Consider the following 23,909-nt stretch of genomic DNA (forward strand, 5'->3'; position numbering starts at 1 on the left):
CCTTTTAACCCCTTAACGACCGCAATATGCCTTTTAACGGCGGCAGTTAATGGTACTCAAACCACCGCGCTGTTAATTAACGGCGCTGTGGAAAAAGTGAATAGCGCCCCCCAGAGTCGGATTTTCTCTGGGGTCTCGGTTAACGGGGGTAGCCGAGACCCCAGAGAACATGATTCAGGGTTTTTTTTACCGACCCCCGGGTTGCGATCGCCGGTAATTAACCGTTTACCGGCGGTCGCAAAAACAAACAAACCGCGATTTCCCATTTAATTTCTCTGTCCTCCAAAGTGATCGCACATCAGAGGACAGAGAAATGGGGTCCCCGATCGCCCCCCGATACTCACCTGTCTCCCCTGGTGCTCCTCGCGGCTCCCGATGGGCGCTGCCATCTTGTTCGGGCAAAAAATGGCAGGCGCATGCGCAGTGTGCCTGCCGGCCGGCACCCGAAAGATCTTTAGGGTCTTGGCTGCCGGGGGTAGCCGAGACCCCAAAGAACATGATCCGGGTCGGATTTTACCGACCCCTGTTTTGCGATCGCCGGTAATAAACTGTTTACCGGCGACCGCAAAAAAAACCCGATGTGTAATTCTCTGTTCTCTGATGTGATCGCACATCAGAGGACTGAGAAATAGGGGGATTCAGGGACCCTGTTATACTTACCGGTGTCCCTGGGTCCTCCTGTGTCCCCTTCTGGCCGCCGGCTTCTTCCTTCGGTAAGAAAATGGCGGGCGCATCCGCAGTGCGCCTGCCATGATCTGCCGGCTGGCAGCTAGAGGAGTTGGGGCTAAATTTAGGGTTAGGGTTGGGGCTAAAGTTAGGGTTGGCTAAATTTAGGGTTGGGGCTAAATTTAGGGTTAGGGTTGGGGCTAAATTTAGGGTTAGGGTTGGGGCTAAATTTAGGGTTAGGGTTGGGGCTAAAGTTAGGGTTAGGTTTGGGACTAAATTTAGGGTTGGAGCTAAAGTTAGGGTTAGGGTTGGGGCTAAAGTTAGGGTTAGAGTTGGGATTAGGGTTAGGGTTTGGATTAGGGTTGGCATTAGGGTTACGTTTGGGATTAGGGTTAGGTTTGGGATTAGGGTTAAGGTTAGGGTTGGGATTAGGGTTAGGTTTAAGGTTAGGGTTGAGATTAGGATTAGGGGTGTGTTGGATTTAGGGTTCTGATTAGGGTTATGGTTGTTTTGTGGTTAGGGTTGTGATTAGGATTATGGATCGGGGTGGGATTAGGGTTAGGGGTGTGTTGGGGTTAGGGTTGGAGTTAGAATTGGGGGGTTTCCACTGTTTAGGTACATCAGGGGGTCTCTAAACGCCACAGCCAATTTTGCGCTCAAAAAGTCAAATGGTGCTCCCTCCCTTCTGAGCTTTGCCGTGCGCCCAAACAGTGGTTTACCCTCACATATGGGGCATCAGCGTACTCGGGATAAATTGGACAACTTTTGGGGTCCAATTTCTCCTGTTACCCTTGTGAAAATAAAAACTTGGGGGCTAAAAAATCTTTTTTGTGGAAAAAAAAATATTTTTTATTTTCACGACTCTGCATTATAAACTTCTGTGAAGCACTTGGGCATTCAAAGTTCTCACCACACATCTAGATAAGTTCCTTGGGGGGGTCTAGTTTCCAAAATGGGGTCACTTGTGGGGGGTTTCTACTGTTTAGGTACATCAGGGGCTCTGCAAATGCAACATAACGCCCGCAGACCATTCTATCAAAGTCTGCATTCCGAAACGCCGCTCCTTCCCTTCTGAGCTCTGCCATGCGCCCAAACAGTGGTTTACCCCCACATATGGGGTATCAGCCTACTCAGCATAAATTGCACAATAAATTTGGGGGTCCAATTTCTCCTGTTACCCTTGTGAAAGTAAAAATTTGGGGGTGAAAAGATCAATTTTGTGGAAAAAATATGATTTTTTTTATTTTCATGGCTCTACATTATAAACTTCTGTGAAGCAGTTGGGGGTTCATAGTGCTTACCACACATCAAAATAAGCTCTTTGGGGGGTCTAGTTTCCAAAATGGGGTCACTTGTGGGGGGTTTCTACTGTTTAGGTACATCAGGAGCTCTGCAAATGCAACATGACGCCCGCAGACCATGCCATCAAAGTCTGCATTCCAAGCGGCGCTCCTTCCCTTCCGAGCCCCGATGGGTGCCCAAACAGTGCCCCCCCCCCACATATGAGGTATCGGCGTACTCAGGACAAACTGGTCAACAGATTTTGGGGTCCAATGTCTCCTGTTACCCTTGAGAAAATAAAAAATTGCAGGCTAAAAAATAATTTTTAAGGAAAAAAAAAGGATTTTTTATTTTCACGGCTCTACGTTATAAATTTCTGTTAAGCACTTGGGGGTTTAAAGTGCTCACCACACATCTAGATAAGTTCCTTATGGGGTCTAGTTTCCAATATGGGGTCACTTGTGGGGGGTTTCTACTGTTTAGGCACATCAGGGGCTCTCCAAACGCCACATGGTGTCCGATCTCAATTCCAGCCAATTCTACATTGAAAAAGTAAAACGGCACTCCTTCTCTTCCAAGCTTGGCAGTGCGCCCAAACAGTGGTTTACCCACACATATGGGGTATCGACGTACTCAGGAGAAATTGCACAACAACTTTTGTGGTCTAATTTCTCCTGTTACCCTTGTGAAAATAAGAATTTGTGGGCGAAAAGATCATTTTTGTGTAAACAAATGCGAATTTTTATTTTCACGGCTCTACTTTATAAACTTCTGTGAAGCACTTGGGGGCTCAAAGTGCTCACCACACATGTAGATAAGTTCCTTAAGGGGTCTAGTTTCCAAAATGGTGTCACTTGTGCCTAAACAGTGGAAACGCTCCACATCAGGGGCTCTATTTTAGATAAAATGCCATAATTCGCACCAGATCTTTAGTATACTCAATTCAACTACACCACTCCATATTTATCAAATATGGCATCTTAAAGGTGTTGTTTCCTTCAGACAATGTTCTGCCATAGCTAGCTGCAGTTTGTTAACAGATAGCAGACCATTCTTACTTGCATTCCCCGGGTCTACCAGTGATTCTGTGCTGATCCTCCAGGTGTCTGGCATTGGCTGTGGCACTTACATTGTATCGATTAGTGCGGCAGCAAATCAGTGAGCTCAGTGGCTCTGTCTGTGTAGATGGAACAACCCCTTTCGGAGCCACTGAGTTCACCGCACTGTCAATCTGATGCCAGCATTGCAGCCAACGCCAGGCAGTGGGAGGAGTGGTACAGAATCACCGGTAGACCCAGGAAAACTTACTACATCAAGGTTTATGTTTTAAGAAACTGCAGTCAGGGCAGTACATTGTCTATCTCTAAGGGAACAACCCCTTTAGTGATACATTTGGTGCAAATTCCAATAGCGCAACTTTTTAAAGAAACACTCCCATGAAAGTTTTATATGGCAGTCATCATATTACCGTATATGGCATTGTGTACTTACAATTGCTCAGTTTTCCCTTCTACCAAGTTACGATAATTCTTCTCTTTTCCATTAGGTTTATAACATCACATACAGTGGGAAATAAGTATTTGATCCCATGCTGATTTTGTATGTTTGCCCACTGACAAAGACATGAACAGTCTATAATTTTAAGGGTAGATTAATTTTAACATTGAGAAATAGAATATCAAAAATAAATAAAATAATAATCCAGAAAATCAAGTTGTATAAATTATATACGTTTATTTGCACTTTGCAGTGAGAAATAAGTATTTCCCCCACTGTAAGTAAAAACGAATTAGCTGAATCCTTGTAAGCTGTATGTAGAAACAGGAAGTCTCTTTTCCCTGCATGAGTCATCATTAGAACTGCAAGTGTACACAGTGATGTCTAAAATATACTAAAAGGATACAAACTTTGATGGGAGTGCCTCTTTAACCCCTTAATGACCGCCGATACGCCTTTTAACGGCGGCAGTTAAGGGTACTTAAACCACAGCGCCGCTTTTTAACAGCGCTGAAGAATAAGGGTATAGCACCCCCCAGAGTCGGAATTCTCTGGGGTCTCGGCTACATGATTTGGGTCAGTTTTTACCGACCCCGGTGTTGTAATTGTTGTTATTAATGGTATAACGGCGACCGGAAAAAAAAAAGTTTGATTTCCCATTTAATTTCTCCCTCCTCTGATGTGATCGCCTGATCCCCTCTTCCCGATACCTCCGATGTCCTTGCATCCCCCCGTGAAGTCCCCGGGCCACCAGCGTTTTCTTCCGGGAAGAAAATGGCAGGTGCATGCACCGTTTCCCCCGCTGAAATCTGCCGGCACCCGGCAACAATAGGAAAATTTTCCTATTGGTTCATTTTGATCACAGTGATCAAAGTACAAAAAATAGTAAATAAAACCACCCCTTATCCCCCCTTTAGTTAGGGAAAAATAATAAAATAAAAAATATATATTTATTTCCATTAGGGTTAGTTGGGCTAGAGCGGGTTGGGCAAGGATTAGGGTTGGGCTAGGGTTAGGGTTGGGCTAAAGCTAGGGTTAGGGTTGGGCTAGAGCGAGTTGGGCTAGGGTTAGGGTTGGGCTAAGGCTAGGGATAGGGTTGGGGTTAGAATTGGGGGGGGGGGGGTTCCCACTGTTTAGATACATCAGGGGGTCTCCAATCGTGACATGGCGCCACCATTGATTCCAATTTTGCGTTCAAAAAGTCAACTGGTGCTCCCTCCCTTCTGAGCCCTGCCATGCGCCCAGTGGCTTTCTCCCACATATGGCATACTCAGGAGAAATTTCACAACAAATTTTGTGGTCCACTTTCTCCTGATATCCTTGTGAAAATAAAAAAATTGGTTCCAAAGTAATTTTTTGTGAAAAAAGTAAAATGATCATTTTTTTTCCACGCCGAACATACTCTATTAGCACAGGCCCGTGCTCGGATTACGCCTGCTCATCACTAGTAGCTACTAACAAATGATGAATGGAGTAAAACATTTAATAAATTGGGCTTGGACATTTACAATGAAATGATTGAAATTTGTGCACAACATTTGGCAGAAACTCAATCATAATGTCAATCTGTGTAATATTTCAGGTTACCATTTTTAAGAACTTTTTCTAAAGTACGGCGTGATCTAGACAGGACATTGTGATTATTAAGTTTTTTAGTGCCCTTAGATTTCTAGTGTGTTTCGATATGTAAATGCAATTTCTTGTTTTTCACATTATAACTCATGTGAGTCTATGAATAATTTGGAATGATCAGTGAATTGCATGACTTGTAATTAAGAAAAATGCAAAAAGAGGTCAAAACAATGCTACCCAGTGCTCAGTATGTGATCGAGCCAGGAGAGGGGAGTTGTCTCCACTCGCCAATCAGTAATCTGCTGACTCATACTTATCCTCTGCGAGTGATCACACCAGTAGGTACACACCAGTGGGAGTGACGCAGCACAGTACACTGACCTGGATCCATAGCTAACATGGGCTTGAATATTCACTCCTTTATACTGTAATTATGAGGTATAGTCTATGGAGCCTGTAATCAAAAGAGGAGCCCACTGAGTTTTGGCTAGCATTCATCATGAGTTAAATGTATGCGCGATTTGTGGGCTGTTAAGTGTAAGCACTTAGGACCTGGTCCATTATAGCATTTGCACTTTTTTTTTTTAAAGTTTTTTTGTTTGTCCCAAATTCTAGTTTCCATTTGCGCCTTTTTTGAAGTCTATTTTACATGTGTTTGTCCATTTTATTTATGTATTGTGTGTATATGGTTTAGGGTTTCAAAATATTTTTGCCTAATTCATTATTTGCGACTTTTCAAAAACTTGTATAATTAGTAGCATATGGATTTCATTTGTATTTCAATTTTTTGTAACGTTTTTGTGAAACATGCGACTTTTACACTAAAGAAGAGACGCATAAAAAGGATTAAAGATCTGAAAAAAGGACAATTTTTTTGCTTTGCATAAAATTAATGTTAAAGAATTTAACGTTAAAAACACCAATAAATACCAGAAGGCAAAAAAGAGTGACTTAAAAAACACCGCAAATGATGAATCTGGTCCTTTGTGCACCCCTGTCTAGCACTCCTACAGTTCTCTTTTAATATGAAATGGTTAAAGGTCTTCTACATGTAATGCAAGAAAGAATAACTGAGAAGAGAGAAGGACAAAGCTATTTCTGTTGAGTTATTTTTTTTATGTACCGTACTTTTTTTTGTCCTTGAAGCATTTAGCAAAGACATAACACCCCAACACCACCTTTCTCCTTGGCTCATACGTCAGATGATCAACATTTTCTTCACCTAATGTGTCCAGTAATCCAGTAGTTCAGTATCTCATATATTCAATCAATAAATCCCAAAGAAAAGCATGCAAAAACTGTTAAACACATGGAAATGAAAGACCTATGAGGTCCATATTTTGGTTACCAGTAGTAGATGATGAGAACGGAGATATCAGTAACCTCTAGCAAAGACACCTGACACAAGAGATTATTATGTTGGACTATCACACAGCTCACTGTGAAGCTTGTCTTTTTTTTTGTTGGGAGTCTCGTGAGACTGTACCGTATGTCTAAAATCTCATGGGTAATGACGCTATAACTGTACAATCTGATTTCTACAGGAGGTATTGCCGGTGGAATAGAGATCTGCATCACATTTCCCACAGAATATGTCAAGACCCAGCTACAGCTCGATGAGAAAGCTAACCCCCCACGATACCGAGGGATAGGTGAGTAACAAAGTGTGTTTGGGAGCATAAATGGTAAAAAAAAAAAATCACTGAGAAAAGCAAAAAGTGTTTTTTTTGTGTTATTATGTTAAAAGAAAAAAAAGATCCAACTGATTGTGTCTCCCCTTTACTCTTTTAGTGGACTGTGTGAAGCAGACAGTGCAGGGTCATGGGGTGAAGGGGCTGTACCGGGGGCTTAGTTCTCTAGTCTATGGGTCCATTCCAAAGGCAGCTGTAAGGTAAATATACAATGGATATAACAAGTCTACACACCCGTTAAAATACCAGGTTTATGTCATGTAAAAGAAAAAAAATCATATCAAGATAATCATTTAAAAACTTTTTCCACTCTTTGAAGGAAGTCTGTCAAAATATATTTTAAATGGACTATGCAGTGTTGTATGGGACTTAGCCCCTATGACAGGCATACTAGCCCAACAAACAGGCTCTCCATGCATGTGTCATGATTGTCACACACCTGCAACACATGCAGCTGCTGAGCCGCACATCTGATCAGCCGGCGCGATCCAGGAAGCTCGGTTCCCTCTGCAGCTTATTTGGCAAGCTATTGCGCTTGCTGAATAAGTCCTGACCCTATCAAATTCACTCATCTCTATCTAGCACCAGTGTCTCCTGTGATGTGTGTGCTCTAGCTCCGGGGTCACCTATGATGTGTGTGCTCCAGCACCAGTATCTCCTGTGATATATGTGCTGCAACCCAAGTGTCTCCTGTAATGTATGTGCTCCAGCACCAGTTTCTCCTGTGATATATGTGCTCCACCACCAGTACTTCCTGTAATGTATGTAGTCCAGCACCAGTATCTCCTATGATGTACAGGGGTTGGACAAAATAATGGAAACACCTAACGTTTTGGCATCATAATCTTCGAACATGTGATAAACATGCAAACCGTGACATATGGTAATGTTTTGTAGTTGATTATTTGTGTTATGTGATATGTGTATGTAAATTAACTGTTTGTTTTGCATAATTGTAAGAACATTGATGAGAACCTGACACCAATGGCAGACCTCTCGGGTTTTCAAACAGGCCAAATTGTTGGTGCTCGTATGGCAGGCGCTAGTGTAACAGAAAGTGCCCAAATCTTGGCGTGTCAAGAGGTACAGTCTCCAAAGTAATGACTGCATTTGAAAGAGAAGGAAAAATGTCCGCAGCAAAGCACAGGTCTGGCCGAAAGTCAATGTTGACTGAGAGAGACCGTCAGACTCTAAAGCGAATTGTGAGAGAGGATCAAAAGACCACGGCTCCGAAAATCACTGCTGAGCTCAATGAACACCTACAGAACCCAGTTTCCACGAAAACTGTTCGTCGGGAGCTGCACAAATCTGGATTCCACGGAAGATCTGCAATTAGAAAACCGCTGCTCTCAATGACAAATGTTTCCAAGCGTTTAGAGTGGTGTAGAAACCTCCAGAATTGGTCCCTCGCGCAGTGGAAACATGTGATATGATATATATCTCAGGCGAATCATCGTTTTACCCTATTTCCGACCTCCGACGAGTTTACGTTTGGAGACAGCCGAAAGAAGCATTCCATCCAGACTGCCTTCTCCCAACCGTAAAACATGGCGGATGTTCTGTGATGATCTGGAGTGCTATTTCGTAGAGATCCGCCGGGCCAATGATATCCCTTCATGGAAGAATTAGCAGCCGAGATTATTTAGCCATTTTGGGCGACCAAGTGCATCCAATGGTTCAAGCACTGTTCCCGGAGGTGAACGCCATCTTTCAGGATGATAATGCACCAATTCATACAGCTAGAAATCGTTAAAGCATGGCACGAGGAACCTTCTAATGAAGTTGAGCATCTCATCTGGCCCCGACAATCCCCAGACCTCAACATTATTGAGCATTTATGGTCGATTTTAGAGATTCAAGTTAGACTTCGATTTCCACCGCCATCGTCGCTCAAAGAACTGGAGGGTGTTTTAACTGCAGAATGGGTTAAAATTCCTTTGGAAACAATTCACACCTTGTATGAATCCTTACCTCGAAGAATTAAGGCTGTAATCGCCGCAAAAGGTGGACCTATACCATATTAAACTAACTTTTGTTGATGTTTCCAGGTGTTTCCATTATTTTGTCCAACCCCTGTATGTGCTGCAGCACCAGTATATCCTATGATGTATGTGCTCCAGCACCAGTGTCTCCTGTGATGTACGTGCTCCGCACCAGTGTCTCCTGTGATGTATATAATCCAGTCCCAACGTCTCCTGGGATGTATATGCTGCAGCCCCTAAGTATCCTGTGATGTACATACACCAGCCTCAGTGTCTCATCTAATATATAAAGCTGAATGTGTGTGTGTGTGTATGTATGTATGTATGTATGTATGTATGTCCGGGATTGGCATCTGAACCGTAGCAGCTACAGCCACAAAATTTTGCACAGTCACACGTCTGGACCCCGAGAGCGTCATAGGCTATGTTGTGAGGTGAAATTTTAACCCCGCGCTTTCCAATTCACCAAACAATTTTGCCCCTATCTACATAATGGGGAAAAAGTGAAAGGAAAAGTGTTGGAGGCGTCGCAGCTACAGGCACAAAATTTTGCACAGTCACACGTCTGGACCCTGAGAGCGTCAAAGCTATATTGTGAGGTGAAATTTTAACCCCGCGCTTTCCAAGTCACCAAACAATTTTGCCCCTATCTACATAATGGGGAAAAAATGAAAGGAAAAGTGTTGGAGGCAAATTAACAGCTGCCAGATGTGAACAAGGGGGACTTAAAGAATGACAGCGATGGCACCAAAGAGTATATACTGTACAGTTGCTAAGGTGGGGCCCCAACATGGGATAATCACACCACCACGGGGATATGAACACACACACAAAATGCGCCACACACTACCACGTGCTCGAACACATATACCACCCTCAGTGCACATTTCACCACACATACACCAACCTCGCCACATAAAAGTAGAAACACAAAAGTCGCCGCTCAAAACTCGCCACGCGCAAAACTCTCCACATGCAAAACTCGCCACACGTGCAAAACTCGCCACACGCAAAACTTGCACACGCAGAAAAATTGCCACACGCAGAAAAATTGCCACATGCACAAAAGTTGCAACACATGCAAAAGTTGCCTCACACAAAACTTGCACATACTCAAAAGGCACCACACATAAAACTCGCCACGCGCAAAACTCGCCATGCGCAAAACTTGCTGCACACAACTTGCTACACTAACCTGTCACATGCAACTCGACACACAAAAAGTTGCTACACGCATGTCGCCACACAAAACTCATCTCACAAAAGTCCCTACATGCATGTCGCCACACGCAACTCAACACACACAACTTGACACACGAAACTCGCCCTAAAACACACACAAGTCTGGTATCCTTCAAAAATAAAAATCTGATTAATAAGCAGACAAACTACAAGAGCAACAAATGTACCATATAGGAATCCGGCAGCTGTCAGTCACATGACCAGTCTATTATGTGTATGTGTGAGCTAATATATACTGCCAGGGGGTGGGCTTACTGTTGGCTGGGGATTTATCAGGCTGCCATTTTAGCTTACAAATACTGAGGTAAAAATACTGACCAAATAACGTGTGAACGAGGGCTAATACAGGAGGAGATGGCATACAGCTATATACTATATACAGGAGATGACACACAGGTATATACTATTTACAGGGGAGATGACACACAGGTATATACTATATACAGGAGGAGATGACACACAGATATATACTATATACAGGAGAGATGACACACAGGTATATACTATATAGAGGAGGAGATGACATACAGGTACATACTACATACAGGAGGAGATGACATACAGGTATATACTATATACAGGAGGAGATGACACACAGGTATATACTATATACAGGAGCAGATTACCTACAGGTATATAGTATATACAGGAGGAGATGACACAGGTATATGCTATGTATAGGAGGAGATGACATACAGGTATATACTATATACAGGAGATGACACACAGATATATACTATATATAGGTGAGATGACACACAGGTATATACTATATACAGGAGATTACATACAGGTATATCTAATATATAAAGCTGAATGTGTGTATGTATGTATGTGTGTATGTCCGGGATTGGCATCTGTACCGTCGCAGCTACAGCCACAAAATTTTGCACAGTCACACGTCTGGACCCCGAGAGCGTCATAGGCTATGTTGTGAGGTGAAATTTTAACCCCGCGCGTTCCAATTCACCAAACAATTTTGCTCCTATCTACATAATGGGGAAAAAGTGAAGGGAAAAGTGTTGGAGGAAAATTGACAGCTGCCAGATGTGAACAATGAGGACTTAAAGAATGAGAGCGATGGCGCCAAAGAGTATATACCGTACAGTTGCTAAGGTGGGGCCCCGACATGGGATACTCACCACACACGGGGATATGAACACAAACACAAAATGCGCCACACACTACCACGTGCTTGAACACATATACCACCCTCAGCACACATTTCACCACACACACACACCAACCTCGCCACATAAAAGTCGAAACACAAAAGTCACCACTCAAAACTCGCTACATGCAAAACTCGCCATATGCAAAACTAGGCTCACGCAAAACTCGCCACACGTGCAAAACTCACCTCATGGAAAACTCACCTCATGCAAAACTTGCACACACAGAAAAATTGCCACATGTACAAAAGTTGCACCACATGCAAAAGTTGCCTCACACAAAACTTGCACATACTCAAAATGCACCACACATAAAACTCGCCACGCGCAAAACTCGCCATGCACAAATCTTGCTGCACACAACTTGCTACACTAACCTGTCACATGCAACTCAACACACAAAATGTTGCTACACGCATGTCGCCACACAAAACTCATCTCACAAAAGTCGCTACATGCATGTCGCCACACGCAACTCAACACACACAACTTGACACATAAAACTCGCCCTAAAACACACACAAGTCTGGTATTGTCCTTCAAAAATAAAAATCTGATTAATAAGCAAACTACAAGAGCAACAAATGTACCATATAGGAAATACGGCAGCTGTCAGTCACATGACCTGTCTATTATGTGTATGTGTGAGCTAATATATACTGCCAGGGGGGAGGGCTTCCTGTTGGCTGGGGATTTATCAGGCTGCCAATAGCAACCAATCACAGCTCAGCTTCTATTTTGCTACAGTTAATTAACCTGAGCTCTGATTGGTTAATATAGGCAACAAAGACATTCTCAGTATAACAAAGCTAATATATGTTGTGAAATGCTTCTATTTGCTTAGTTTTTGCCTTTTAATAATTACATTTCTATCTATTTGTTTTGTGGTTTTTGTGTGCAGAATAAATTTTTGTTAACACATTCTATTTTGCTAACAGCAGTCATTAACCCGGGCGAAGCCGGGTAGTACAGCTAGTATTCTATATACTTCAACCCCAGTGTTTCCTATTCTTATGTTTTTCGGACTATAAGACGCACATGACTTTAGGACGCACCCTTGATTTAGAAAGCAGAAAATAGGAAAAAAAGATGTAACCCTTTTTAAAGGTTCACTTCGGTGAAACTTCAATGGTGTGGGGTAGGAGAAGGGGTTTAACATTTTATATTCCTTTTATACTACAGAACAACCAAAGCAAGATTGCTATACAATCCTTGTAAACCAATGGTGTTACCGTATGTTTCTTGCTTCACTGCTTGGCCTCTACCACTGTAAATCGCAAATAGAGTGATGATCAAATATGCATTCTGTTGCTATATTCAGACAGATTTTGAAATTGGTGGGGGTCTCTGTTTAAATATTCCCCAGAAACCATACCTTTGTATGAATCCTACGGATAGGCGTTTTTAGGTCTTTAGTAGGAAAGCCCCTATGTGCTCTTCCAGCTGGTATGATGGCAGTATTGGGCATCCGTATGAATAAGCCACTTCATTTTTCTGTTACATTTACATGGAAGAAAAATAGAAACTAAAAATGGGTGATATCACTGTATTATACACACCAAAGCCCTGGAGTAGAGGTATTGCAGATATAGTTGTTCTGTTTAGATACCCTGCAGCTGAAATCATGCTTTCAGTGTGAAATACATCACACAGATGGCAGATATCACCTCACTTAGTAAATCTCTTTGCAGTTTTTTGTGTTTCTATCGTAGCAAGATAAAAAAGGTTAAAGGAGGATCGTGGCAATGTGTCTTCCTTCCACCTCGACGTGTGCTTTTATTCATGCTAGCACACAGTATGTTTATGAGATGTTCTGCACAGCCTTTAATACCTGTACTTCAGGAGTTAGCAGGAGGGAGAGGTGGGAAGTGGACAAGATGTACAGACGGCAGACTAGAGTCTGACGTTAAATTTGGCTTCTCCTAACCTTGCTCCCCTCCTACTCCCACTGCGAGTGCTGCCAGCCTCCAGATGATTTTGTTCAAGCTACAAAGTGTGTCCTATAGTCAAAAAATACAGTAAATGTTCTAGTGTCTCCTGTGTGATGTATATGGTGTATATGGTCCAACCCCAGTGTTTCCTATGTGATGTAGAAGCACCAGTTCCACTTGAGCAGTGATGAATTTCCCACTGGCAGTGTAATATACATCTGTGTTTGGTACAACTTACTGCTGCGAGTTCTTTACAAAACTTACCATCGCAAAGAGTCAACTGTGCTCTAGACTAACACAAAACTGGAAAAGCAATTGCAGGTAGCAACATCATCACTAGCACCTAGTATCACAGCTGCATCAAAGACGAGAAGTTCCAGTTGTCACATTAGAGGTGAATTGACTAAATACACCAGGATCGTTTTCAAGTTGATCATTTAGTATGGCCCCTGAATTATGTTATGAATAACCAAATGGACCTTGGCAGAATAAAGGTTCCCAACCCTTGGTCTAGAACAAGATGCTTTAGTGGTCTCTAGCAGGACAGGAAACAATGATGTTTCATTCTTTGGTCACCTGACCACTAAGACCTCGGATGACTGGAGTAAAACATCATCAGATGTGCTTATGCTGATGCCCAAGGCAGTTAAAGAATGAGACTTTATTGCTCCCTGTCTAGCCGGAGACCACTGGAGTGACTTGTTCTGGAGCCAAAAAGTCAGTATACAGTGCCTTCATGAGCACACCCATAACACAGTGCTTCCCGAGAGAACCCATAACACGGTGCCTTTCAGAGAGCACCCATCGCACAGTGCCTTCCCGGGAGCACCCATCGCACAGTGCCTTCCCGAGAGCACCCATAGCACAGTGCCTTCCCGAGAGCACCCATAGCACAGTGCCTTCCCGAGAGCACCCATAGCACAGTGCCTTCTGGAGAGCACCCATAGCACAGTGCCTTCTGGAGAGCACCCATAGCACAGTGCCTTCCCGAGAGCACCCATAGCACAGTGCCTTCCCGAGAGCACCCATAGCACAGTGCCTTCCCGAGAGCACCCATAGCACAGTGCCTTCCCGAGAGCACCCATAGCACAGTGCCTTCCCGAGAGCACCCATAGCACAGTGCCTTCCCGAGAGCACCCATAGCACAGAGCCTTCCCGAGAGCACCCATAGCACAGAGCCTTCTTGAGAACCACATTAGTTTTTTTATTTTTATCTGCCTGTTCAAAATTATTTGTTTGTTTATCAATGGATTTGTACAGATGATGGGGATATTAAGTGAGTGGAAAAAATTCTGAAATGATTCTTCTTGGTATTCTTTTTATTTTTTACATCTCAAAACCTCTGTTTTTTAACAGGGGTGTGTAGACTTATATTCACCGTATCAGCAATTTGAAATTGTCTTCAATGAACTTTTCAATCATCCGAACAGAATGTAATTATCTTTAAATTGATTTTTTCATATCACTGCAGTTTTCTCTTCTTACCCATAACTTGTTTCCAATGGTGTTATTTTCCCTATAGGTTTGGGATGTTTGAGTTCCTTAGTAATCAGATGCGAGATGCCCAGGGGAAACTGGACAGTAAGCGCAGTTTAGTGTGTGGACTGGGGGCTGGTGTGGCTGAGGCTGTTGTGGTGGTCTGTCCTATGGAAACTATTAAGGTGAGCATGCCTACATAATTGTCTCCAGAACAACTGCTGTTTACTTGTAATAACTTGTGTAATGCGTCCTGAATCTCTATGCTCCAGTGGTTCCTAACCTGTTTCTCTCTCCAGCTCTAAAACTGCAACCCCAAGCATGCTGCATTCGGCTGTCAGGGCATGTTGGAGGTCGTGAATTAGCAACAGCTGGAGAGTCACAGGTTGGGGACCACTGCTATACTCATGTTATACTAGTGGGTATTATTATTCTGGAAAGTCGAAGGAATTAAAAATGGATTCTGGAGTCTAGACCCAGATCTAGTCTGGGATGAACAAATAGTAATATTATATTCTATAGCGACCCCATATTATGCAGCACTTTACAATTCAGTGGGGACATATAAAGACTTCAGGCATTACAGAGTAAAGCATAATTCTGTGATTGCCAAGAAAATTACTATTAGAAAGTAGGGGAGACACAAATGGTAAAAAAGTGAGTATAAAAAGCTGAACTGAAAGATCGAAGACTTTTTCTATGTGCACAAAAAGGCCTTTTCCTCCAAAAACCATCCACTTCACATGTGTGACATATACAGATTGTGATTAGACAGCATAATTATTGCCCAGCGGTGCCGTAGGGTGGCCAAAATAAAAGGCCACTCTAAAATGTGCTGTTTTACAGTATTGGTTGGGTCTGGGGAGGTTGGGTGGGTTCGAAAACCAGTCAGTATCTGGTGTGACCACCATTTGCCTCATGCAGTGCAAGACATCTCCTTCACATAGAGTGTGGCCTGTGGAATGTTGGTCCACTCCTCTTCAATGGCTGTGCAAAGTTGTTATTATTATTATTATAGTACCATTTATTCCGTGGCGCTTTACATGTGAAAAGGAATATTGCTGGATATTAGCCGGAATTGAACACGCTGTCATATGCGCCGATACAGAACACCCCAAATCTGCTCAATGGGTGACATGTCTGTGGAGTATGCTGGCCATGCAAGAACCTCACACAGCCATTGAAGGGTAGTGGACCAACATTCCAAGGCCACACTCTTTGTGAAGGAGATGTGTGAGGCCAATGATGGTCACAACCACGTGCTGACTGGTTTTCTGACACCCTCCCAATACTGTAAACCTGCACAAATTTGTGAACAATATTTGAGAGGAAAAGGCCTTGTGTGTACATAGAAAAAGTCTTAGATTTTTCAGTTCAGCACATGAAAAATGGGAGCAAAAGCAATATTGAGTTTATACTTTTTCTCAGTGTATATGGTTCAGCTATGATTATAATATATAGAGGTATTCAAATAAGTACAGATACAAAGTGCTATTTCAATCATGTAGGGTGTGGGAACAGATGATAAAAGGGAACAGATGTTGAAGAAAATTTAGGAAGGGAGAAGAGGGAATAGTTAGATTATAGCAATGAGATGATAGGCCAGTCTAAAGAGATTTGTTTTCAGAGCACACTTATAACTGTGGGTTCTGGGAATTAAGTGGCTTGTCTGGGATAGTGCATTCCAGACAACTTGGCGCAACACAAGAGAAGTCATGGAGACAGAAGTGGGAGGTATGAATTATATAGAATGTTAGTCTTAGATCATTAGCAGCACGGTGAGCACAGGTAGTCTGGTGAGATGAGAAAGGAGCGGCAGTGATGAACTGCGGAGAGTTTTGTGGGTGATAGTGATAATCGTGAATATAGTACTGTGTAGCAGATGGGCAACCAGTGTAATGACTGGCACAGAGTGGAGGCATCATTGTAGTGGTTAGACAAAAATAAGCCCTGGCTACTGCACATAGGATAGATTGGAGAGGAGAGCGTTTAGTAAGTGATAGACTGATTAGTAGAGTTGCAGTAGTCCAGATGAGACTGAATCAGAGCAACTATGTCAGATTTTTGCAGGTTCAAAGGTAGAAAAGGTCAGGTTCTTGAGATGTTTTTGAGGTGCAGGTGGGATGAGTGAGTGATTGGAAAGATGGAGTGAAGAATGATTAGCACAAATGGAAGTAAAGCGTTATTTCCAAGATTGAAAGTTATCCCCTATCCATAGTTGGAGCAAAACATACTAACCTCTGGGAGTCGGACTGCTTAGAGCCCCAATGATCCAAGAACTGGAATTTGCAGGCACCCATCTTGAATAAGGTCAGAGGTGTGGATGCTCAATCTCCATTGTCTATGGGACAACACTTAGCGGTTTCCTTGCCTCAACACTCAAGGGGCATTTACACTGCAAGATAATCATGTAGGAGCATTGTTAAAAATGTTCTTTTCACGATTATCTTGCTGTGTAAACAGAATGCTGATCACCCGATACAATAGCAAAACTCTAGTTCATTGGGTGAATGATCTTCCATGCAGCGTAAAAGATCATCATTCTTGGAGGTGCATCGTCTGTCCTGTGTAAGCTAGACTTCCTCCGCTGAGAACAGTGGCATCCCATGCGATCTAGTATAAATCCGGGCACTTAGTTTGCTTTGGTCGCCTGTGTAAACAGGCATTCCAGCGACTGCCGATCTGTAAAAGTTTACCGATCAGTGGTCAAATTGTTATTCTGGTCAGGCTGTGTAAAGAGACCATTATGTCTTAGCAAAGGTCTAGCAACAGATAGGGATAAAAGACAAAAAAATATTTATGTCCAAAAGTTTAAAAAGATTTGGTACTATTATTCTGTGTGATGCAGATATGTTGGTTTGTGTTTGTGAAGCTTTTTATATTTTTAAGCTTATTGCTCGATATTATTTTACATGTTCTCATTTATTGTTTTCCCCTCTGGGCTTTAGTGGGGGATAGTTTGATATACGTGATGTACCTCCATTGCCTCTGTTAATTGAAGGTAAATAAGAAAATCAAAATGTGTCATTTCTTTTTGATCTTCATTATCTGCCAATTATATAAGATGTACCACCAGTGTATAGCATTTGTTGTTGGACATTAATTATCTGTAATAGTGGAGAAGGGTTAAAGAAAATCTTAACTCCATTTACCTCTGTGCAGAGAAGGACAGCATTTGTAAAAGGCATGTCCAAACTACAGCTGCGATCAGTACGCTTAGAGGGAGATTTAGCAAATCTGATGCAAATGAAAGGGGAAGCAGGTGCCAATCAGGTTGCATTTTTATTCTTTTAAATAACTTCTGAAAATTGAAAGCGATAGAAAACTGGTCGGGAACATGTCTTTGCACTAGTTTTGATAAATCTTAACTATGGTTTAATTATATAGAAATGTTTCTTTCAAAAAACTTTAACAAAAATGCACATATTTACAACATCTTCTTTCAGCACTACCACCACATGTGATTGCATCTGTATACCCTGTTAGGCCGGTTTCACACAATCTGATATTTCTGGTTCCGGAAAAAATGGTACCAGAGATATCAGTGTCCGTGTGTGTACTAGGTGCGGCACATGTGTGGCAACCATGTGCTGCATCAGTACCACACAGACAGCCGCAGGGGAAGCAGCGCTACAGTAAGCGCTGTTCTCCTGCGTGTGGTGCTGAAGCCGACTGTCATCCCTTCTCCCCTGCTCGGCCGCCAAGCAGCGCGAGCAGTGGAGAATGAATGAATGAGAAGCAGTGGGCACTGGCTCAGTAACCAACGCTGACGTCACTGAGTCTGTTCTCGCTCGCCGGTATGGACTTCTGTCACCTCATGACCGTGGGAGAATATAAGTGATGAGCTCACTGTGACAGAGCTTGAACTGCTGTGACCTCATTGCTTGCATTCTCCCACGGTCCCGAGGTCACAGGAGTTCATGCCGGCAGCGAGCACAGACTCAGTGAAGTCACCGCTAGTTACTGAGTCTGCGCCCGCTGCATATCATTCATTCCACAGTAGTTTACAGCTGGGAGCGGTCGTATTAGCACCGCTCCTGGTTGTAAACTGCACATTCCCCTAGATATGGATTACGGCATGGGACTGACTGTACACCGGACAGGTATGGGTATATTGTTGCTTTCTCCAGTCACCTTCCACGACAGCAGTATCGGAGGATGTCTCCCCGCCCTAATAGGGGACAGGAACAAAGAGGTTAAATACCCCTCCCCTTCCTGCAACCACCAGTGTTTTTCCTGTCCCCTGTGGGGCATGAAGAGGTTCTCTGATAGTGCTGCCGTGGCCGGCAATCGGGAGCACTGTTACCTTACTAAGCCGGGCAGTCGAGGTCGGGGGCTCCGCTCTCCTCCTCCATCCAGACTGCTCCCATCTCCGTGACCTTCCACGCGACTTGGGCCCCTTGCCCGCCCTACCCGCACCTCTTTCGGGAGGCAAAGCAGGGCGGTGCGGTGCTCCGGGGTCCTTCTACAGCTCCCCGGCTTCCTCCTCCCTCCACGCTGCTGCTGGTGCTGGCGCGCGCGCACCGGAAGTGACGCGCGTCCGAACTTCCGGTTTTCTCGCCGGCTCCTTACACCGCAGCTCCCGCGCGCGCCGATCTGCGTCCTGGGCCAGGACATTCAGTGGCGGCATGGACGGGCGTCCCTGACCCCCCCCCCCACCAAACGGACATGACGAGGGGGAGGAGCACCACCAATCTCGCTGGGAGCCTCGGTAATCTTATTTATTCCTGGCTAAGGAAGCCTCCAGGTAAGACCTCTTGTCTATACCCTCTGTAGTCAAATCCTCTGATCATATGGACGGCGACAAAACCCTTCACTCTGCTTCTGCAGAGCCCAGCGCTCATCCCCCTGCCGTAAGTAGTGGGATGATGTCCCTTACTGTCCATTTTTTCTTTAAATTCAAGCGACTTAGTCCGACTTTCTCTCTCTCCTTTAGGGAAACAAAGCCTCTGCCCCTAAGAAGGCCAGTTGCAAGTGTGCTGCATGTGCGTCCAAGCTTCCCTCCACATATAAGAAGAAGCTCTGCCAGCCATGCACAGACGAGGTTCTGCGTGCTGAACAGCCCTCTCTTATGGACAGTATCAGGACTCTCATCAGGCAGGAAGTTCAATCTTCCATGTCGGCCTTTTCCCAGCCTCCGACACCACAGCCTCCCCCTGCTAAGAAAAGGAAAATAGCGGTAGTCTCTGACTCCGACTCAGGAGAATTGCATACTTCTGATTCAGGGGACCGTTGGGAGAATGATAGTTCTGCCTCTACCTCTGCTCCCAAATCAGACAACAAAAAATATCTCTTTTCCTCCGAGGATTTGGAGGAATTAGTGTCTATGGTGAGGGGCACCATGGGGGTGGAGGAGGAGGTGGAGGGCCATTCTGTACAGGATGACATGTTCGGGGGGTTAAAGCCCAAATCTGTAAAGGGATTCCCCATACACGAAAATATAGAGAGCCTCATCCTCCATGAGTGGGGCCTTCCAGAGAAAGGGTTAAACGTCCCATCAGAACTCAAAAACCGTTTCCCCTTGGAGGGAGACTGTTCCCTTTTTGAAATGCCCAAGGTTGATGTTCAGGTCTCAAGGGTAACCAAAAAAACGGCCCTGCCTTTTGAAGATTCCTCCCAGCTGAAAGATCCCATGGATCGCAAAACTGAGAGTTTATTGAGAAAATCTTGGGAGACTTCAACTAACCTACTGAGATCCAACGTGGCCTCAACATGTGTAGCCAGATCTTTGTTCCTCTGGCTGCGTACATTGGAAAATCACCTGGTGCAGGGTACACCCAGAGAAGAGATTCTTAATTCTCTTCCTCTGCTCCAGAAGGCAACTGGATTCCTCGCGGACGCTTCCGCGGAATCAGTACGGGTTGCCGCTAAATCAGCGGTTCTCACTAATTCCGCTAGAAGAGCTTTGTGGCTTAAATCCTGGGGAGGTGATATTACTTCAAAGTCTAAGCTTTGCGGTATACCTTTCCAGGGTCATTATGTATTTGGGCCAGTCCTGGACGAAATCTTGGACAAAGCTTCAGATAAGAAGAAGGTCCTTCCAGAACAAAAGAACCCTAAGAAGCGTTTTTTTCGTCCCTCCCGTGACCAAACCCCCCAGCAGAATTACAGGGGTAAGGGCAAGTCAGGACGATGGAGTTACCCCAAGGGAGGAAAAGCCAGAAACATCCTGGTCCCCCAACCGACTCAGGCCTCTGAAAAGCAATGACTGCCCTCCGGTCGGGGGTCGACTCTCGGGATTCCTCTCCCAGTGGCAGTTGATTACCACAAATCAGTGGGTCCTACGTACCATACGGGAAGGCCTAAGATTGGAGTTCGAGAGCCCTCCTCCTCATCGTCTGACTATTACTTCTCTACAATCCCCAGGACTTCGGGAAATTTTGATGCCGGATATCTTAAACCTGCTTTGAGCGAAGGTGATTTCCCATGTACCACATCGGGAAGTAGGAGAGGGTCACTATTCCCACCTCTTCTTGGTGAAAAAACCCTCAGGGAAACACCGCATCATTATAAACCTGAAACCTCTAAATCAGGTAATAAAATACCGAAGGTTCAAAATGGAATCGATCAGATCAGCAATCCCGCTGATCGGTCAGGACTGGGTGATGGCGACGCTGGACCTGAGGGACGCATACTATCATGTGCCAATACACCCAGACCACAGAAGATTCCTCAGGTTCGCGATTTCCCAAAACAGACGGATCAGCCATTATCAATTCAATGTCCTTCCGTTCGGAGTCTCGTCTGCCCCACGAGTCTTCTCCAAGATCATGACAGAAGCGGTAATCTTTATTCGTCAACAGAGGGGGTCTGTGTCAATCCATACCTGGACGATTTCCTTATCATCGACCCATCCGCTTCACATCTCAATCAGGATGTGACAAGAGTCCTCGACACCCTAGAATCACTCGGGTGGATCCCGAATCTGGAGAAATCAGACCTCCAGCCTTCGCCACAGAAGAAATTCCTAGTAATCCTTCTGGATTCGGAGAAGAGAATGTCCTTTCTACCCGAGGACCGTCAGACCGACCTTCTCCGCAGGATCTCCAGGTTCAGAGATCAAAGAGCCCCGACTCTAAGAGACTCTATGTTATGTCAGTCCTGGGTTCATTGACATCCTGCATTCATTGACATCCTGCATTCAAGCAGTCTCCTGGGCCCAGGCCCATACGAGAATACTTCAATCACACATCCTGGCATACTCAAGAGGGCATCAGATGGCCTTAACCAGGAAGATTCCCCTTCCCTCTCATGTGAGATCCTCTCTGTCATGGTGGCTGAACCCCCAAAATCTACACCGAGGAGTCAGCTGGGATCAGCTTCCTCTCAGAGTACTCACAACAGACGCAAGTCAGAGAGGTTGGGGCGCCGTGATAGAAGGCTTCCACTTCCAGGGGTTGTGGGCCCCAGATTTAAGACACAGTTCCTCAAATCTGAAGGAATTGAAAGCGGTGGAGGAGGCGCTGAAAGCCGCATCTGTCATCATCCAAGGCCACCATGTCCGGGTGATGTCCGACAATATGACCACCGTGGCATATCTCCGACACCAAGGGGGCACAGGAAGTTAACTGCTGGAAGGATTTTTTCCTGGGCAGAAAATCACCTTATGTCAATCTCTGCAGTTCATATAAGGGGATTAGACAATTCCCAGGCGGATCATCTCAGCCGGAGGGACTTCCATCCAGGGGAGTGGTCTCTAAACCAGGATGTGTTCCTAACCCTAGTCCAGAGGTGGGGAACTCCCGATGTGGACCTATTTGCCAACATTCGGAACACAAAATCAAACACCTTCTTCTCCCTGACCCCCTCAAACGGGGCACTAGGACTGGACGCTTTCTCCCACCCCTGGGAGTTTACCCTGGCATATGCCTTTCCGCCAATACCATTGCTACCCAGGACATTGCAGAAGATCCGGACGGATCAGGGCGCGACGATTTTGGTAGCCCCATTATGGCCAGGAAGGAGCTGGTTCAGCGCACTGACAAGCATGTGTCTAGAAGGCCCGATCCCGCTTCCACAAAGACACGACCTTCTTCAACAGGGTCCCCTGACCCATCCAGACCTACACAAACTAAAGTTGACAGCCTGGTTACTGAAGCCGAAATCCTGAGAGCCAGAGGACTCTCACAGGCAGTAATCGAAACCCTACAGAAAAGTAGGAAGCCGATAACGAACGCCATTTATGGCAAGATATGGAAAAAATTTTCATCATGGTGTGCCCCGAACGGACCGGATCCGTTTAAGCCAAATATTGCGCAGATTCTTCAATTCCTACAGAAGGGCTTGGAGCTGGGGCTTTCACCTAGTACCCTAAAGGTTCAGGTGTCAGCTCTTGGTGCTTTCTTTGACCGGGATCTAGCAAGTCATCGATGGGTGAAACGTTTCATATCATCGGCAACCAGAATCCGTCCAAGACTCCAGATCCATACCCCACCTTGGGACTTAAACCTGGTGCTAAAAGGTCTGACCGGGGACCCCTTTGAACCCCTTTCAGCATCTAGTTTAAAGATCTTAACCCTCAAAACGGTCTTCCTGGTAGCTATCACTACTGCCAGGCGTATAGGAGAGTTACAGGCCTTATCAATTCAGGAACCATTCCTGACTATAACTACGGATAGTATAATCCTCAAATTAGACCCGTCCTTTACACCTAAGGTAGCTTCAAGCTTTCACAGAAATCAGGACATCATATTACCTTCTTTCTGTCCCAATCCCTCTAATCCTAAAGAGGAGGTCTTTCACACCCTGGACGTCCGCAGGGTGGTCCTGTTCTACCTCCAACAGACGGAAGATTGGAGGTTGGATCAAAACCTGTTCATCCAGTGGTCAGGGCGTAATAAGGGCAAGAAGGCAGCCAAAAGCACAATCGATAATTGGATTAAGCAGGCCATTAGCCTAGCATACTCTTCTCAGAAGCTCTCACCTCCAGCTTCACTGAAGACCCACTCTACCCGCTCAGTCTCAACTTCCTGGGCAGAAAGGGGAAGCGCATCAGCAGAGCAGATATGCAGAGCCGCCACCTGGTCGTCAATACATACATTCACCAGGCACTATAGGCTCAACTTCAACAGGGATCTAACGTTCGGCAGACGTGTGCTGCAGGCGGTTGTCCCTCCCTAAAGAAATTAGCGGTTGGTATCACTTCGATACTGCTGTCGTGGAAGGTGACTGGAGAAAATAGAATTAGTTCTTACCGGTAATTCGGTTTCTAGGAACCTTCCACGACAGCACTAATTTCCCTCCCTATCTGATTTATTAATTTTATGATTCCTGCACTTAAATGGTAAACTATACATGCTACTGTGTCCAGAAAAAACACTGGTGGTTGCAGGAAGGGGAGGGGTATTTAACCTCTTTGTTCCTGTCCCCTATTAGGGCGGGGAGACCTCCTCCGATACT

General features: G+C 44.7%; 1 protein-coding gene across 2 annotated transcripts in view; it reads left to right on the plus strand.

Annotated features, from left to right (window-relative positions):
• Positions 1–23,909, plus strand: part of SLC25A1 (solute carrier family 25 member 1) — a 52,385-nt gene that overhangs the window by 13,496 nt on the left and 14,980 nt on the right. Inside the window, exons 2-4 of one of the 2 annotated variants that reach the window (XM_077293444.1) lie at positions 6,561–6,668; positions 6,808–6,907; positions 14,557–14,695. In XM_077293444.1, the coding sequence (XP_077149559.1) occupies positions 6,561–6,668; positions 6,808–6,907; positions 14,557–14,695 (347 nt within the window). The remainder of the gene's footprint in view (positions 1–6,560; positions 6,669–6,807; positions 6,908–14,556; positions 14,696–23,909) is intronic. The other variant, XM_077293445.1, reaches the window with a different exon arrangement.

This window comes from Ranitomeya variabilis, chromosome 1, assembly GCF_051348905.1.
Source record: "Ranitomeya variabilis isolate aRanVar5 chromosome 1, aRanVar5.hap1, whole genome shotgun sequence".
NCBI lineage: Eukaryota > Metazoa > Chordata > Amphibia > Anura > Dendrobatidae > Ranitomeya > Ranitomeya variabilis.